Raw genomic sequence first — 18,471 nt, 5'->3', positions numbered from 1 at the left:
ACATGGAACTCGAGTATTGCTTTAGCAGTATGCTTAGGGTCATTGTCCTGCTGGAAGGTGAACCTCCGTCCCAGTCTCAAATCTCTGGAAGACTGAAACAGGTTTCCCTCAAGAACTTCCCTGTATTTAGCACCATCAAACATTCCTTCAATTCTGACTAGTTTACCAGTCCCTGCCGATGAAAAACATCCCCACAGCATGATGCTGCCATCAGGTTGTTTCAAAACTCGGATAGAAAACTCGTGGTGATGAGATGTTGGGTTTGAGCCTTAAATGGCCAAAAGCTCAATTTTAGTCTCATCTGACCAGAGTACCTTCTTCCATAAGTTTGGGGAGCCTCCCATATGCCTTTTGGCAAACACCAAATGTGTTTGCTTACTTTTTCTTTAACAATGGCTTTTTTTCTGGCCACTCTTCCGTAAAGCCCAGCTCTGTGGAGTGAACGGCTTAAAGTGGTCCTATGGACAGATACTCCAATCTCTGCTGTGGAGGTTATCAAGGTTATCTTCGGGTCTCTTTGTTGCCCCTCTGATTAATGCCCTCCTTGCCTGGTCCGTGAGTTTTGGTGGGCAGCCCACTCTTGGCAGGTTTGTTTTGGTGCCATATTCTTTCCATGTTTTAAATAATGGGTTTAACGGTGCTCCATGGGATGTTCAAAGTTTCTGATATTGTTTTATAACCCAACCCTGATCTGTACCTCTTCACAACTTTGGCCTTGACCTGTTTGGAGAGCTACTTGGTCTTCATGGTGCCGCTTGCTTGGTGGTGCCCCTTGCTTAGTAGTGTTGCAGATTCTGGGGCCTTTCAGAACAGGTGTATATATACACTGAGATCATATGACACTTAGATGAAGTTCACCTGTGTGTAATCTAACTAATTATGTGACTTCTGAAGGTAACTGGTTGCACCAGATCTTATTTAGGCGCTTCATAGCAAAGGGGTGAATACAAATGCACACACCACTTTTCCTTTTATTTTTTAAATAAGTACTTTTTTTTCATTTCACTTCACCAATTTGGACTATTTTGTGTATGTCCATTACATAAAAATCATAAAATTACAGGCTGTAATGCAACAAAATAGGAAAAAACGCCAAGGGAGGTGAATACTTTTAAAGTGCACTGTATATAGCTATTTCCAGATGCTCAAAGGATTTTACATAATAAGGGATAAAGGGTCATTTTTGGAATGTTAAGTATAGACAAGCACAGATTTATATGAGCATACTATTAACATATTTGAGCTAAAATATAATGATGATTATAAATTGGGTATTTCAAGCCCTGAATGCTGATTGGCTGACAGCCGTGGTATATCAGACCATATACCACAGGTATGACAAAACATTTTTACTGTTCTAATTATGTTGGTAACCAGTTTATAATAGCAATAAGGCACTCAGCGTTGCGTCGTGCATAAGAACAGCCCTTAGTCGTGGTATATTGGCCATGTACCACACCCCCTCTGGCCTTGTTGTTTAAATATAGCTACATCATAAATATACAAGGTTATATCATAGGGAGACTGTACAGGGATGTGATCAGGATGTTGGCGTAGCGATAGGTCTGCATACTCAGTTGTCCTGAGTCTGCACAACACTGCCAGGACCTAGAATCAATGGAGACAAGTTTTTTAATTCTATATCTCTTGACACATTCATGAAAATAGTCATGGCCTCTAAATCTTGAAGTTGCATACTGGACCCAAATCCAAATAAACTACTGAAAGAGCTGCTTCCTGTGCTTGGCCCTCGTACGCTGAACATAGTAAACGGCTACCAATCCACCGGATGTGTACCGAACTCACTAAAAGTGGCAATAATACATTTCTCTTGAAAAAGCCAAATCTTGACCCAGAAATTGTAAAAACACTAAAATCGGCCTTAAATCGAATCTCCCATTCCTCTCAAAAAAAAATGAAAAAGCTGTTGCGCAGTATCTCACTGCCTTCCTGAAGACAAATAATGTATTTGAAACGCTTCAACAGTCTGGTTTTAGATCCCATCATAGCACTGAGACTGCACTCGTGAAGGTGGTAAATTACCTTTTAATGGCGTCAGACCAAGGCTCTGCATCTGTCCTCGTGCACCTAGACCTTAGAGCTGCTTTTGACACCATCAATCACCACATTCTTTTGGACAGATTGGATACCCTAACTGGTCTACACGGAGAAGTTCTTGCCTGGTTTAGATCTCATCTGTCGGGAAAGATATCAGTTTGTCTCTCTGGATGGTTTGTTTGTCCTCTGACAAATCAATTGTAAATGTCAGTGTTCATCAAGGTTCCATAATAGGACCACTACTATTTTACCCCTTGGTGATGTCATTCGGAAACATAATGTTAACTTTCACTGCTATGTGGACGATACACAGCTGTACATTTCGATGAAACACGGTGAAGCCCCAAAATTGCCTACAGTGGAAGTTTGTGTTTCAGACATAAAGAAGTAGATGGCGGTAAAAGTTTTACTTTTAAACTCGGACCATTTAAACTGACTCTGGCTGTCACTGGCTTACTAGTGCTCTTCCATGCCATCCCTAGGAGGGTTGAGTCACTGACGTGATCTTCCTGTCCGGGTTGGTGCCCCCTTGGGCTCATGCGGTGGTGATCTTCGTGGGCTTTACTCAACCTGGTCTCAGGGTAGTAGGTTGGTGGTCTGTTGATATCCCTCTAGTGGTGTGGGGGCTGTGCAACTGCCTGGTTGGCCTTGTTCGGGGTATCAGATGGGGCCACAGTGTCTCCCGACCCCTCCTGTCTCAGCCTCCAGTATTTATGCTGCAATAGTTCATGTGTCAGGGGGCAAGGGTCAGTCTGTTATATCTGGTGTAATTATCCCGTCTTATCTGGTGTCCTGTGCAAATTTAAGTATGCTCCCTCTAATTCTCTCTCTCTCCCTCTCCTCCCGGAGGACCTGAGCCCTAGGACCATGCCTCAGGACTACCTGGCCTGATGTCTCCTTGCTGTCCCCAGTCCGTCTGGTCATGCTGCTGCTCCCGTTTCAACTGTTCTGCCTGTGGCTATAGAACCCTAACCTGTTCACCGGATGTGCCACCTTGTCCCAGACCTGCTGTTTTCTAATCTCTCTACCGCACGCACCTGCTGTCTCAAACTCCGAATGCTAGGCTATGAAAAACCAACTGACATTTACTCCTGAGGCGCTGACCTGTGGCCCCCTCTACAACCACTGTGATTATTATTATTTGACCCTGCTGGTCATCTATGAACATTTGAACATCTTGGCCATGTTCTGTTATAATCTCCACCCAGCACAGCCAGAAGAGGACTGGCCACCAGTCAGAGCCTGGTTCCTCTCTAGGCTTCTTCCTAGGTTTCTGGGGAGTTTTTCCTAGCCACCGTCTTCTACATCTGCATTGCTTGCTGTTTGGGGTTTTAGGCTGGGTTTCTGTATAGCTTTATAAATACATGTGATTGATTGATTCTATATTATTGGAAAATAAATATAAAAAAGTAAGCCTTTCTGATTAATCAGGAAATATCCCATTCCTGAAATAAATAGAATGCAGTGGGACGTACCTGTTTGATGAGTGAGAGGATGTCCACCTGTTTCTTTAGAGTGCAGCCTGGCAGAGAAATATCAAACTGTCTCAGCCACTCTGCATTCTGGCTGGGTGAACTACCTTCTATACCACCAGTCTTCACACACAGGGCACCTGAGGGGAGACTTCACTGTTACCATGATTGGTTTTATCAATAAATGTATCTGACCATTTCATGTTCTGTTTCTCCAATACATTTATCTAGCTAACCATGTTCTCAAGAGTAAGACGGGGTAAATTCAACCTGGAGAAACTTTAAACTCAGGATGAGCTTATCCTCCTTGCTAAACCTTAGGTTTCTGGTTAGATCAATATTTAGTAGGTAACAACATTGTATCTACATTATATTTGGGACTTTTTAAGTGTGAAGATAAATATAATACAAGTCAGCTGGAGGTCCAGTACCTGGTTGTACGGGTTCTTTGCCGGGTCCTGTGGCTCCTGCCCTGCCTGGGCTGGGAGAGAAAGCTACCTCATAGGAACCAGGCATCCGTATGTGCAGCAGCTGAGCCACCACCACCATCACATGGTTCAGATTCTAGAGAAATATATGTCAACCAATCAATCAATATCTTGGTTGTTTTCAATGAGATACAGTTCATGGTTCAGTTCAGGCAGGAGATCGCCTGGTGCCACATCGGTTTGTGTCATATTGCCAAACATGATGCAACAATTACCATAGGAGTTGGCAAGACAGCACAAACTGATCTGGGACCAGTCTAGATAGGAGAGGGGTTGAAGTGAAAGTGAGAGTGGGTAGGAAAGGGGTGTAAGGATGGAAGGGGGTTAGCTCGCTACCTTGGCTGCAGCGGAGGACAGTGTGAAGGTCACAGCAACCTCGTTGCTCTTGGCTTTGTCCCAGGGGTTGGTTGTAGACACCGCCTTGCCATCAGCTGCTTCAAACGGCTTGTTCTCTGGAAACACTGGACAAGAACAGAAAAAAGGTGACGTGGACTGGCAAGACAGAGTGAATCCATAAGTAAGTTATTTCAGAAGTGATAGTCCAAATATTTGTTTTATGTACATTTTAAAGTATTCTTGTTATTATTGAGCAATGCTCTTAGATGCTCAAGAATCACCTACAATAAGTGCATTTTCAACAAATATATTTTTTATGCCTGTATAGTGGTCCTACCAGGGATGGCAGTTCGTGGGATGAGTGGTATGGTAGGGGAGATGGTTCTCTCCATCTCCTCCTCTTTGGGTTCTCGGAAGCGAGGGAAGCGTAGCGCCTCGTCACCTAAGTCACACTCAGGAGAGGACGCTGGGACAATACTATCTGGAGCATCGCTGTCCTCATCACTTTCCATCCTGAAAGATACAGGGAAGGTCATGTCTGAGATTAACGTCATACTAAATAACTACTCATTATTATTGGAGTACTTTTTTAGTATTGAGAGCAAAATTGATGCTCTCCATCCTGGAAAATACAGTTGGTCAGTCTAAAGGCCACACTGGGTAATATAATGGGAGGTAATATACATGGCAGAGAAGTAGAGGAGGATGGTCGCCCTCAAAATATTGAGGGAAAGTTTAAAACAGTAACAGCAATGTGATCCCAATAAAAGCATGTCATCCCATTGGCTTAGGCTATTTAAAAAGTTATTTTCTCAAATGTATTTTCACCCATCCTCCTTCAAAACGCTTTAAATCACTAACACAGCCGTCACTGATACGGTACATGTCACACAGAGACGCAGGATTCAGACAGGCTCTGTATCATACCTGATGTCCTCGTTCTGGTTGTGAGGTGGGGTGGGGAGCGCAGCTAAAATATCCACACTCTTTACCTCCTCAGTCACAGAATCTACAGGCAAATTATAGAGATACAACTATTAACATACTGTTCAACTGCTCATCAATTTGGACTAAACTCTACAAAATCCTTATATTGGTCCTTCGAGCCGGATGGGAACACAAAATTGCTGAGCGTTTTAGATTACACAATTCACTTCCTGAATTTTGTGGTGGCTGTACAAAACCCCACAGACGTTCAGAAGGGAGACTAAGTGTGATTTTATTTTTAATAAAAATAAATAAAAGCCTCTTCTTACCCATAGTGTCCTCTGTTTCCTGTTCCTCAGTCAGCTCCTCCACAGCTGTAGCCCCGTTGAGCAATTTGTGCTGCACCGAGGGGGGTGGTGTGGGGGGCAGGGAAGACGGGGGTGTCGGTGGATTACTAAGGTTACTCTGTTAGGATATAGGGTTAGCCAAGGTTACACAGTTGACAGTGGGATAATTGAGAGCAATAAAAGTGCTTGTTGTCATATGCACATCTTCTTAAACTTAGTTGCTGGTCGAGTGAATACATACTGAACAAAAATAGAAACACAACATGTAAAGTGTAGGTCCCATGTTTTATGAGCTGAAATAAAAGATCCCAGAAATGTTTCATACGCACAAAAGGCACATTTCTCTCAAATTTGGTGCACAAATGTGTTTATATCCCCGTTAGTGAGCATTTCTCCTTTGCCAAGATAATCCATGCACCTGACAGCTGTGGCATATGAAGAAGCTGATTTAAACAGCATGATCATTACACAGGTGCACCTTTGGCTGGGGACAATAACGGGCCACACTAAAATCTGCAGTTTTGTCACACAACACCAAAGATGTCTCAAGTTGAGGGAGCATGCAATTGGCATGCAGACTGCAGGACTGTCCACCAGAGCTTTTGCCAGAGAATTGAATGTTCATTTCCTGCGACATCATTTTAGAGAATTTGGCAGTACATCCAACAGGCCTCACAACCCGCAGACCATGTGTAACCACGCCAGCCCAGGACCTCCACATCCGTCTTCTTCACCTGCGGGATCGTCTGGAACCAGCTACCCAGACAGCTGATGAAACTGAGGAGTATTTCTGTCTGTAATAAAGCCCTTTTGTGGGGAAAAACTCATTCTGATTGGCTGGGCTTAGCTCCCCAGCGGTAGGGCCCTCCCAGGCCCAGCCATGCACTCTGCCCCTGCCAAGTCATGTGAAATCCATTGATTAAGATCTAATGAATTTATTTAAATGGACTGATTTCCTTTTATAAACTGTAACTCAGTAAAATCGTTGAAATTGTTGCATGTTGCTTTTATAGTTTTGTTCAGTATACACACTAATACTCCTGCATCAAGAGCAATATGCAGCTGGAAATTTGGACCACAACAGTAAGTCCATGCTGTACACATCAGGTTGCTTAACGGAACATACCTTGGTGAGCAGCTGAGAGTAGTAGTCTGGGATGTTCCCCAGTAACGCATTTCCAAAGGAGCCCTTGAGCTGGGCTTTGCCGTTGACTGGGCTGCTGCCGAAGGGGGCGAACAGGTCCAGACTGGCAGTGATGGAGGGCTCCATCAGGGGAAGGAGAGAAAGGCCCTGGGAGAAAAGAATGACAAAACTGTTACGTTTTTGTCACAGCAACAAAACAAGCCACATTAGGTATTACTGTCAACAGTGGCATCCTACCAAACATGTACTGTGTAAATAAAGTTGTTTTTTTATAGTGCTTTTCATCACACATTAATTGAAAAAAATATATACAGTTCCACCCTTTCATTAAATTCAAGTGTCACACTACGTTTCAGTGAGAAAAGGTGTTACCTGTTTCAGTTGTTTCATCAGAGCCTCAGTGCTCTTCCCAATCTCCTCTTTCTTCTTCTTACGGGACTGGGGTGCTCGTTCTCCAGGCTTGTTGGATCGCTTTGCCTTGGCAACAGGAGCCCTCTTTGTGATGGACTGCAGATCCTGAGAAAAACAAAAGCAATTCATTGGCACAAATTCATCCACTTCAACTTTTAAAATAGAAGTAGATCTGTAGGCATCCATGGCACTGTTTTAAGCATCAATTTGTTCCCATGTTCTTACCCAAATTGTGTGCAACACTCTAATATTCCTCAAAACACAGGGATGGGATAAGGACCTTGGAGTTTGATGAAAAACAGCAGCTTTTTTGGGGAATAATAACCTCCATGCCAAGTAAAAATGACTGACATGGCAGATTCTGACCGGACAAAATGTACAGATGTCGTCTTTTGTGAACGTAATTACATTACCCGACCTCCCCCATTAAAACTAAACCTGTCCAAATAGGGCTCAAATCTATTTCTATGACTAGTACCTACTAGTTTTCAACATGGAGAAGACAGACATCTGTAACGGACAGGATATATCTGACTCACCTCCATATTGCGTGGAGTCCCCTGTAGTTTCTGCTCCAGCATGGCCAGCTTGCTGTTGATGTGTCCGTTTATCTCATTGTGGATGCCCTCAGAGGGCCTCTGAGCGGCCAGCTGCAGATTCTTGGTCCTCAGAAGCTTCTGCAGTAGCTGTTGTCCTGTCTCAGTCCTAGGGACGTGGGCTCCAGGGTCCCCTCCTAGTCCAGGACCATTGTTACCAAACCCTCCAACCGGCTCCCCAGTCACCTCCCTTTTGATGGCCCCAGAGTGAGGACCACTACTTCCTTCCCCGTCACAAGTCAACTCTCTGGGCTCCTGTTTGATGTTCTGTAGGGTCATCTTACACAGAGTTCCCTCTCTGGAGCCTGGTGGAGGTCGAGGACCACCCTGGTTCACTGAGCCCTGTTGTGGATGCTGTTGCAGTCCATTCTCGCCCTTCTGAGGCGAAAGTCTATTCGGGGGGACTTGACTCTGGGTTGTGTCGCCACTTTCAGCCTTAAGACCAGGGTAGTCCAGGGGACTCTTGGATGCTCCAGGCGACCTGAGAGGAGAGGGCTTGCTCTGACTGTAAGGACTACGTTTCCCAGCTGCCCCATCGGTTACAGACGGAGAGGCAACGTGGGTGGAGTGTGGCGTGCCTGGGGTAGCTGGGCTCATGCCTGCTTCCGGTTTCTGGACTGAGGATCCTGCAGGGGAGCCTGCGTGGGAGGGAGAGCCCTGGAAGCGTTTTTGAGCCATGTGGAGCTGTTGTTGCTGGTGTTGCATGACTTGGTTTGGGTTGGGTTGACGCATCCCCAACCCCTGTGTCATGGCGTGCCGCTGGGGGTCTCCTGGGGAGTTGGCCAGGGGCTGACGGGGAGACACGGGCCTGATCTGGCAGCCTTGGGGGGGCCCACCACGTACCTGACCCATGGGGGAGCGAGTCATGGGCAGCTGGCCTCTCATCTGGTGTTGTTGGGCCTGTTGCTGCATCATCTGCTGCTGTTGGACACTCAAGGCGTACTGAGGTGAGGCTCCTGGCTGCTGCTGTTGGACTACAGGTCCCATGATCCCTTGCTGCTGCAGCTGAGGAGTCACCACGCCTGGTGGTTGGCCGGGGGCTATCATCCCTGGTTGTTGCGTGGAGCCCAATCCCCCTGGTTTCCCCAGAGCTCCTCCATAGTGCATCTGCTGGGCCTCCAGACCTCCAGGCATTCTCTGGATCTGTCCCACCTGCTGCCCCAGACCAGGGGGCCCCTGGGGCCTTATCTGCCCTGACTGTCCCTGACACACCTGGAGCCTCATTATGTGGCCCTGTTGTTGTTGCTGCAGTTGGAGCTGGCGCTGTTGGATCATGGCCTGGATGTGCTGGATCTGCTGGTTGGGGGTGAGGTGTCGGAGCTGGGGGTTCTGGGCTATGATAGCCTGGATGTTGACTGGGGTGCGTATCTGACCTGGTGGAACTCCAGGCCTCTGGCCAGGCATCATGACCTGCTGCTGGGTTCTCAGCATGCCCATCATGGCCTGCTGCTTTTGCTGCTGGGCCTGCTGTGCCATGAGGGCCTGTTGCTGGGGACTAGGGTGGCCTGGCATACCAGGGACAGGTTGAGGCTGACCAGGGTGGTTCTGTTGACCTATCACATTCTGCATCTGGCCCATACTGTCATGTTGTTGTTGTTGCTGTTGTCCAATTGGGTCTTGGGCTTGCTGCATAAGATTATGTTGTTGTAATTGTTGTTGTCGTTGTTGCTGTTGGGCCATGAAACACATCTGCTGTCCTTCCTGCTTGACGGTGACCAAACCAGACTTTGAGGGATCAGCATTGAGGGAACTCTGTCGCTGTAAAGACGTTTGTTGATGAAGCTGCTGTTGCTGCTGTGGTTGCTGCTGTTGTACTTGGGGATGCATGCCAACCTGTTGGTAACCTGCTTGCTGTTGAAGTCCAGCTTGAGTATTTTGAGGAGGTTGTTGTTGCTGTAATGCCGGCTGCTGCTGCTGGGCCATGTACTGCTGCTGTTGTCCCACTGCCGCCTGTTGCTCTCCAGAAGCCCCTGGTTGGGTCATCTGGCCCGGGATTGAAGGTCCAGGTCCACCCTGCTGTGGAGGGGTCCTAGAAATAGGACTAAGGATGCCACTCTCCCCCTGCTGCAGCACCTCAGCTGGTTGAGGGGTGACCCGAGTGCTCCCCCCTGCTGAAGCTGGAGAAGAGCCCATTTGACCTGGGGTGGCAGGTTGAGAGAGTCCTCCCTGGGAGTCTTGAGACTGGTTGGGTTGGCTGATGAAGCCCTGTGGTGGTGGTTGAATGAGCTGTTGTTGTGCCACTTGTTGCTGCTGCTGTAGCTTCAGTTGCTGCTGCGCCAACATGCGCTGAGCCAGGATTTGTTGTTGTTGAGGTGTGAGCTGGGCCTGGCCAGGTCCTCTGAGTCCGTGGAGCTGAGGGGGTCCCACTACTCCCTGCTCACCCATCATGAGCTGAGGCCTCTGTTGCTGCTGTATACCCGTCTGGGCCCCTGTCATGCCTAAAGGCTGGTTCATTGGCTGCCCTCCCATCAGGGTCTGCGGTGGCTGGGGCACAGCCTGGCCTGGTACTGTAATCTGGGGCAACATGGCCTGGTTGGGCATCATTCCCTGTTGGAGGTTTGGTTGTTGACCCATCAGAGGGTTACCCATGATGCCTGGCTGTGATTGTGGCAACATACCTGCTTGGCCACCTGGATGTGGCATGGGCTGCTGGCCTTGCATCATTGCCTGCTGTTGCTGCTGCTGTTGTAGTTTCTGAATGACCTGCATCCTGTGTTGTCTCTCCTGGAGAAGTCTTGGGTCTGCTCCTTGGACTCCTCCTGGACCCTGGGGGAAGAACGCTGCAGGTGGACCACCAGGAGGACCAGGAGGTCTAACTCCCAGAGTTCCAAGGTGCTGGCCTCTTCCCAGGAACGGCTGACCCTGTGGGGGCATTCGGACGGGCATACCTCCCTGGGGCATGATTCCTGGAGGTTGGCTTATCACAGGAGCCCCTTGCTGGCCCATCATCTGCCCAGGCATCTTGGAGAGACTGTGGGGCCCCTGAGTAGAGGGCCCTGGGGCCAGGAGACCAGAGCACTGCTGGTGCTGCTGCTGCTTGCTTCTGTACTCTGCAATCAAGTTGGTGTGTTCCTTCTGCTGCTTTCGCACCTGAAACACAACAAGAGATACGGGTTAACAGGTGCCTAATACCATCTTAAGACCGGAAACATGAGGGTTGGTGGATGGATGGAGAGGGTAAGGATTTTCAGAGTTTCTTCCTCACCTGGTCCAGCTGTTTCTGGATCTTGCTTTGCTCCTCAGTGACCAGTTTGAGTTTCTCTGCGTCAGCCTCGGCGAACTCACGGCCTGCCTTCTTGGCAGTGCGCTGCTTGGCACACAGAGCCTTGCGGGACTTGCGGTGAGCTCCGATCTGCTCCTCCAGGAACTTCAGCTGCATCTGCAGCAGCTGCTGGGTGTGCAGGAGCCACTCTTCATACTGGTGCTGCTCTGCATCGTCTGGTAGGGAGAACAGGGGGTGATTAGTTGACCAATTCAAATCAGGTTGGCTTGTACTGGAATATATCAAATATGTGCAATGGCTGGGGGTACTCAAGGAGAAGTATGGGAAACACTGGACTACATCATCTAACTGAAATACATTTAAGTATTAGAAAGATTAAACACTTGTAGAACTTACTGATGATCCCTTGTACAAACTGGGGAGGGTTGGGTCTTGATTGTGTTGGGTCACTGCATTCCCCTTCCTGAAAATAAAAAGTACTCAAAATATATTAAATCAACTAAACAAATCAAGTGATTGTGCTTTGAAGATCCCATAGCAATTGATCTGCTTTACAAAATAAATATTATGAACACATATTGTCCTGGTTATGTTTGGACAAATGACACTGTACCTTAGATGGGCCAGATGCGAGTTGACCCTGAGGGTCTCCTGTTCCTGGCGCTGAAGCTAGTCTCTGGGCCAACAGAGAGACTTGTTGCCTGTTGATGCCAGAGGGAACCCCCATTGGGTCCTGTGCCAAAACTCTCTTGATGCCCTTCAGTGCCACCATCTTCGCCTTGGCGATGGGATCCATGATGTCGTCCGTCACAAACTTGTCTAGATCTGTGAGCAAGCAGAAACACCAGGTCAAATATATGAAAGGAAAGCGTCATGATTCAAACAAGAGTCATGATTCAAACAATCTCAAGAACTCATATGTATTTACCTTTATCAGGGAAGAAGTTATTAGCCAGAGCTGACTGTTTGACAATCTGCTGCGGCTGAGGGTTGAGTCCTGGGTGAATGCCACCAGGCTGCCCCACCCTCATCACCCCTTGTTGCTGAGCCATGGCAGCCATGTGCTGCGGCGTTATCCCAGGTTGTCCCATGAGTCTTTGCTGCTGCAAAAGGTGTGGAGGGCGTGGCACCATACCTGGCAGTCCCATCATGCTCTGGGGTGGGGGGCGGTGGTGCTGGGGCAGCATGATATGTCCAGGACCCCCCTGGGGGTTGGGGTGGCCTCCCATATGCCCCCCCATCGCCCCCTGGTGGAGGGAGCTGAGCTGCTGCTGTTGCTGCTGCTGCTGTTTCTGGAGCTCCTTCTTCTCGTGCTCCAGCAGGTCCTGGATCAGCAAGGGAAGCTCGCTGGCTTCCAGGGAGCTCTCAACTTTGTCTAGATCCACGGCAGGGGAGTGCTGTCCCCCTCCGTCGGGCAGCGCCAGGGGGTCCTCCCCCAGGGAGGATAATGAATCAGCCTGACCCGGCAGAGGGTATGGGAGCCCTCCTAACCGCACAGAGCTCAGTGAAGCACCCTGGTTCTCTGGTTGAGTGGAGAGTTTGTTTGTTTGAAGGAGCATGGAGACAGCATCTCCCATCTCATCCTTCACCACAGCTTGGCCTGGCTCCAGCTTTATCCTGGAGGTGACGGCAGACTCAGAGGAGGACGGATGGAGAGTTGAGGAGTTCATGGAACCCCCTGTGTTTGGGGTTGGGTTTTGCTCAACTTTTGGTTTCTGTTCCACTTTGTTGTCCTGAGCCCCAGAGGTACCTGGAGTTTCACCCTCTGCTTCCACCAACCGCAGCTGGTCCGAGAACACATCCTTGGGGTCCCCTTGGTCCAGCTCGGGGTCCGTATAAGCCAGCAGGTCAAACTCGTCACTGTTGAGTAAGTCATCTAGGTGTGGGTCCGTGGTTTCCAGGTTGTCAAGATTACCCAGGTCGTCGTCACCCTTATCAGGGTCTAGATCCAGAGCCAGATCATCCTCATCTTCCACTCCTCCATCCCCGGGGGCATCTCCTAGCCCTTTGGGGGCAAACGGGTCTTCCAGGTCAGGCTCGGGAAGATCAACACTAGATTCCCCTGGAACTCCAGCCTGGGTCTCTGTGGAGGTCTGGTGCTGCTGCCCAGAGTGAGAGCTGAGAGTGTTAGGGGTCTGAGGAGTGCCTGTCTGGGATTGGAGATGGGGTTGTTGTTGTTGTTGTTGCGAAGAGCCAGTGCTCTGCTGTGGCATTAATAGACCCATACTACCCTGCTGTAGCCCCAGCCGTGAGTCTCTGACCCCCTCTGTCTGAGGGTCCATACCTTGAGGCACTGGATGCTGAACAAACTGGCTGGGGGCCATTTCCTGCTGCTGGGGGATGTAGAGGGGGGGCCGTTGCTGGGGCCCTCGTTGGGGTATCTGGGGCCCCAGGGGCAGCCTCTGGGAGTTGTGCCTTAGCTCGATGAACTGTGGTGGGGGTCCTCCGGGGTCCATGCTTGGCTGCATGGGTTCCCCTCCAGGGCAAGGCACCAGGCCACGGGGGTTAGCCATACCCTGCTGCATGGCCTGCTGGATGTTGAGGGGAGCGTTGGGGTGGTGGCTGGGGCCCACACCCTCCATGCCAGGCTGAGGGAAGCGACGGGGACCTGGGCCCTGCTGCCACTGCCCAGGGAACTGAGGACGACCATACATGCCCTGGGGGTTGGGTGGCCCTGGTTGTCTACAAAAGACAAATACAGACAACAAATGCAAAACATGTACAGCGAGCTAATGAGAAAGTATTGTGCACAAAAGTTACCTTTGCTAAAAACAACTCCGGATGGCATTTATTTCAATGTACAGCTATGTGTGCATTTAAGAAATAGACGTAAAGACAAGGGGGGGGGGGTGAGTGCATACCTGAGCTGGTTGGGGTCCATCATGGCAGGGGTCCCTGGGGGTGGCGGACAGCCAACATCCATGGGACCCACAGCATGGGGCATCTTCCCTGCCAATGATGCCTGGGCACCAGCAGCAGTAACGGCACGGTCCTATAGGGACAAACAACAAGGACCTACTATTAATTCAAAACTATCAATCCCCTCAGGAGCATTTAAAACAAAATACTAAGAACCCGCTGAGAAGGGTTCAGTAAAGCTAACTGTAGCAAAACGTTTTGCAATAGGGAAGGACAAAAAAAGCATTGTTATTGGACAGGTACTGCCTCCCAGTTTCAAAACATTTTTTAACACAACCCAAGTTGATTTCAGACATTGGTTGACATAACAGTGTACCTGTGGGTAGGGTGGTGGAGCACGGTGGGCTTTGTCTTGCTGATATGCTGCCATGTCTCCTCCAGGCCAACCGGTGGCAGCACTGCTGGTTGCTGCAGCCTCTTTCTCCTGCCGGATTGAGTTTCGCTGCATCTGCTGCCGGATCAAAAACTCCCTCAGTTTCTGTCGCTATCAGAGGAAAATAAGAAATACAGGCCAGACGTCGTCAGGACAAAAAAATGACAAATATTTACCTGTAGACGTTGAAGGATTCAGAAGCCCTGTGGTGGAATAAAAGATCCTCATCAAATAGAACATGTACCTGTCTGTGCTTCTCCAACTCAGAGGGGCTGAGGCCCAGTAGTGAAGGATCCTGAACTGATGACATGTCGGGCATCTCCTGGGCACCGGGCATAGCCCCCAGGGGGTGAGGTGCCTCCGGGGGGCGGGGGGCTGTGGGGTTCTGCTGGAGGGGCATCCTGGAGTGGAAGTCAGGACCTATAGTCTGAGTCTGTTGTTGTTGGAGTTGTTGCTGTTGTTGTTGGAGTTGTTGCTGTTGTTGTTGGAGGAGTTGTTGTTGCTGTTGATGTTGTTGGAGGAGTTGTTGCTGCTGCTGCTGCTGCTGGGCCATTTGATAGGCTATGCTGGCGCCCCCCCTGAACCCATGCGGCCCAGAGGGTTTCCCAGAGAGAGGGTCCCCCACAGGGGTGGACGACGGGGGGAGTGAGGGAGGCTGGTTGGGGTGAGGTGAGCCTCTGAAGCTGGGGGTGCCCTCGGGAGCAGCAGAGGTGGGCCGGGGGGGCTTGTGCAGAGCAGCGAAGGGGTCCCTGGACTGAGGGCGTGAGGGGGAGCGGGAGTAGGGGTCAGGGGACTGGAAGCGGGAGGTGGAAGCTGGGGACTGGACAGAGAATGCGTCGTTGGAGGGGGCTCCAGGAGTGAGGGGGAGAGGGAGCTGCCCTGGGACTGGGGGCTGGAGGGGACCCTGGGGCAGGACTCCTGCTGAGTCTGGGGGTGCCTCTGCTGGGGGAGGGGGGAGCAGCTGTCCCCAGACTGGGGCCTTGGGGTGAGGGGAGGCTGGGCATAGGGGTCCTGGAACGGGGTGGAAGTGGACTGGCGGTAGCCCTCAGAAGGGTGGTTGGGTGAGGCTCCGGGATGGAGTACCACCCCACTCTCTCCTTGGTGCATCCGTGGTGTCATGGGAGCCTTGAACAAGCCATCCCCAGAGTCCAGCATCCCTGCAGGGGAACCCGTGTTACTCAGGTCCTGACGTCCCGTGGAGGAGGAGCGGGGAGAGGGTCCCCCGCTAATATCAGCCCTGTACTGCCCATGTCCCATCCCAGAAGGCGAGGACACCTGGGAGGGGGAGGAACCGTATTCTGGACGCCCCATCCCCTGCTGCTGGCCTCGGAACGGGTCTCCATAGTGGGTGGTGTGGGGCGGGGAGAAGAGAGGAGAGTCTCCGGGCCCTCCACCCCTGGACCGAGGGCTTTCTGGGGGGCCTAAGTGCTCCTGAGAGCCCTGCTGTGACTGGGGCAGGTGAACCTGGATCTGCTGTTGCTGCGGCCTGAAGAAGGGGTCGACCTGCTGAGCCCGCCGGGGATTCCCTGGCTGCATGTCGAAGGGGCCAAGGCTAGCCGGGTGTCCCTGAGGGGCCTGTGGCCCGGGGTGGGGGTAACCTGAGGAAGAGGCCTGGCCCTGCATGGGGCTGGAGGCGGCCTGGTGGGAGGAGAATGGGGTGGAGGGGTGGGGTGACTGGGGAGGCAGCTTGGCAAAGGGATCTGTCCGCATATCTGCCGATGCCGAGCCCGGGGTCTTGACAGGACCGTCAGGGAAGAAGGTGGAAGAGGATCCCGAGTCAGGGTGGAAAGGGAAGGGGCTCTCCGCCGAGCTGGGTTGGGAGGAGGTGGAGACAGAACCTGAGGGCGGGGGGATCTGGAGGTGCAGGTTGGGACGTTCACCTTTGACCCGAACACCACCACCCCCCTCGGTCTTGATAGGCCGACACACCTGGCTCTCTGCCTGCTGTGGAATGAAAAGAGACAGTTGGAGAGAATGAGGTTGCATACAGTGAGAACCTTATGCTTTGGGCTGGTTTCCTGAAGATTAAGACTTCAAGTGGACTTAGTTTAGGAGTGGGGTTGATCTGGGTCAATGAAGCTGGCCCTATGAATCAATGCTCTGGCCTAAACTCTCACCTTCTGTGCCTTGTTGATCCGCTGAGCCGCTCGATTGTCTTTGGCCTTTTGCAGGAAAGGAACCTTGTCAGCAGCTGAAATCTTCCTCCAGATCTTCATGATCTGTTTACAGCGACTGGACCAGTCTGTCAGAGAGGATCACAACTTACATTATTTCTATTCCAGTCAACTGAAGTGAAAACATTTGATATTTGGTTCATTTTCAGAGAAAACAAAAGTTTGTTTCATTAGAACTCTGGAAGCACCATCTCATTAAGAGCAAACAAATACATAAAAATTAGAATATTCCACATTTTCATAGTCTTTTATTTTTTACTCTTAACTCACCTGGGTAGTCCCGTCTGAGAGTGGGGAAGTTTGTGTTTGCGTAGAGTACAGGGGAGATGGTGGACATCTCTCCTAGCTCCTCGTCCTTCTCCCAGCGCTGGAGGCTGCGCTGGTTATAGGACAGCCCGTCTCCATCTGCCTCGGTCGGGGTAGGAGGGGTGGAGGGGGTGGCTGGGGTGGAGGGGTTGGCCCACGGGCTCTCCTCTCCGCCATCTGGACTGAACAGGCCACCCCTTTCCCGCATGTCAAAGAAGGGAGACTGAGAAAGTCCAGGGAAGGAGTCCATCATACCAGCAGAGGGCAGGGATACTGAAAGAGATCAGCTTGTATGAAAGACATGTCCTGTTTTACCATGACCTTTGAACGGCCATGAGCGGTTCCTGAACATAAAGGGACCTTTACAACAACAAACTATTGCTCCATATAGCATCACACTGTTCCCCTTGTCTAGTCCTTTGTCTACGTCAGATGTCTAAGTTCAACATCACACTCATTTCTACTTCCTCTAAAAGTGCGCTCTAGGTATGTGTGAAAGGGTATCGATTCCCCCTAGCAGCGCTCAGGTCTGTACCACTCACTACCTGTGAGAAGGCTCCTCTGTGGCAGACTGCTGCAGTTCATCTCCCCCTTTCCTCCCTCTAGGATGGGCCTCATGCTGCTCTGTAGGGACCCTCCTAGAGACACTCCCTCTGATGACCCCAGGACCTTCCTGAAGAACTGCTCAGAGTCCTGACTCTCCATGCCCTCAGGAAGTCCTGGGAGAGAGAAAAAACAAGTGTAGGACAGTGGGCAAAAACATCCACCAAGACCAAATTGATAGCATGTCAAAACACAATTCCTGTAAGTTAGTAGAAAAGAAAGTTTTGAAGTGTCAATTTTATTACAATTGGCAACATTTTAGCATCTATGATATCTTACCTTCATTTTTCTCCTTTTCGGAGCCTTGAGGATCCGTTGAGCCCTGATCTTTGACAGCTGAAGACAACACTGATCCCTCGACCTGAGCCTGTGATCCCTCACCCCCCTCCTGCTTCAGGTGCATCCCAGCCCCCATCGCTCGCTCCCGGACCTCCACTGTGTCAGGAGCGGTGGGTCTGGCCCCCTGTGCATGAGGCAGTGGAGGACGTAGGAGACCCATGGCCCCATGATGCCTCTGTCCTGGGGTAACCAGGAGAGCCTTTTTACTCAGGTCCATCAGTTGTTTACCAAAGAATGCCTCCTACACACACATAGACAGAGAGAGAATGATGATGTTAGCCTATATGGAGTTGAATGGTCACTAGACACTATGGGCTGGTTTCCCAGACACAGATTAAGTCTAGCCTTGGACTAAGAAGCAACATCAATCGAGAATCTCAATTGAGCACGCTTTGTAGTCCATTAGGCTAAATTTGTATCGGGGAAACCGGTCCTTTAGGTTGCCATATGAATGCCTTAGAATAGCCCATGGTGAGAAGTGGTGAGCGAGAAGGTACCTGCAGGTAAGCTGGGAACATGTCCTCTAGTTTGCTCTTCTTCCTGCCTCGTCGTTTCTTGGCCTGCTCCCCTTCTCCCTCGGCTGGCTTAGTCTCCGGGGCGCCATCTGTAGGTGTGTCTGGGTGAGGCCCTGTCAACAAACACAACCCGGTGTCATTTCAGATGTTCAAAATGACAATTTTGAACTGAATCTTATTCAATTTTATTTTGGGTTAGAAACAATGTTTCATACAATTTGTTTTGGCACCGAGCAAATT

The 18,471-nt window shown here is 50.2% G+C and overlaps 1 protein-coding gene across 1 annotated transcript in view; it reads right to left on the bottom strand.

Annotated features, from left to right (window-relative positions):
- The window catches only part of LOC112247360 (histone-lysine N-methyltransferase 2D-like), a 48,055-nt gene that overhangs the window by 8,471 nt on the left and 21,113 nt on the right, over positions 1-18,471 (bottom strand). Inside the window, 22 exon segments of the mRNA XM_042299635.1 lie at positions 3,534-3,670; positions 3,962-4,094; positions 4,355-4,479; positions 4,692-4,867; positions 5,282-5,363; positions 5,611-5,746; positions 6,755-6,919; positions 7,145-7,288; positions 7,723-10,869; positions 10,985-11,217; positions 11,399-11,465; positions 11,616-11,827; positions 11,931-13,684; positions 13,864-13,994; positions 14,238-14,405; positions 14,539-15,155; positions 15,158-16,238; positions 16,412-16,536; positions 16,739-17,047; positions 17,320-17,493; positions 17,657-17,957; positions 18,214-18,344. Of these exon segments, the coding sequence (XP_042155569.1) occupies positions 3,534-3,670; positions 3,962-4,094; positions 4,355-4,479; positions 4,692-4,867; positions 5,282-5,363; positions 5,611-5,746; positions 6,755-6,919; positions 7,145-7,288; positions 7,723-10,869; positions 10,985-11,217; positions 11,399-11,465; positions 11,616-11,827; positions 11,931-13,684; positions 13,864-13,994; positions 14,238-14,405; positions 14,539-15,155; positions 15,158-16,238; positions 16,412-16,536; positions 16,739-17,047; positions 17,320-17,493; positions 17,657-17,957; positions 18,214-18,344 (9,548 nt within the window).

This window comes from Oncorhynchus tshawytscha, linkage group LG16 (genome assembly GCF_018296145.1).
Source record: "Oncorhynchus tshawytscha isolate Ot180627B linkage group LG16, Otsh_v2.0, whole genome shotgun sequence".
Taxonomy (NCBI): Eukaryota; Metazoa; Chordata; class Actinopteri; order Salmoniformes; family Salmonidae; genus Oncorhynchus; species Oncorhynchus tshawytscha.
This window is presented reverse-complemented; position numbering and strand designations above follow the sequence as displayed.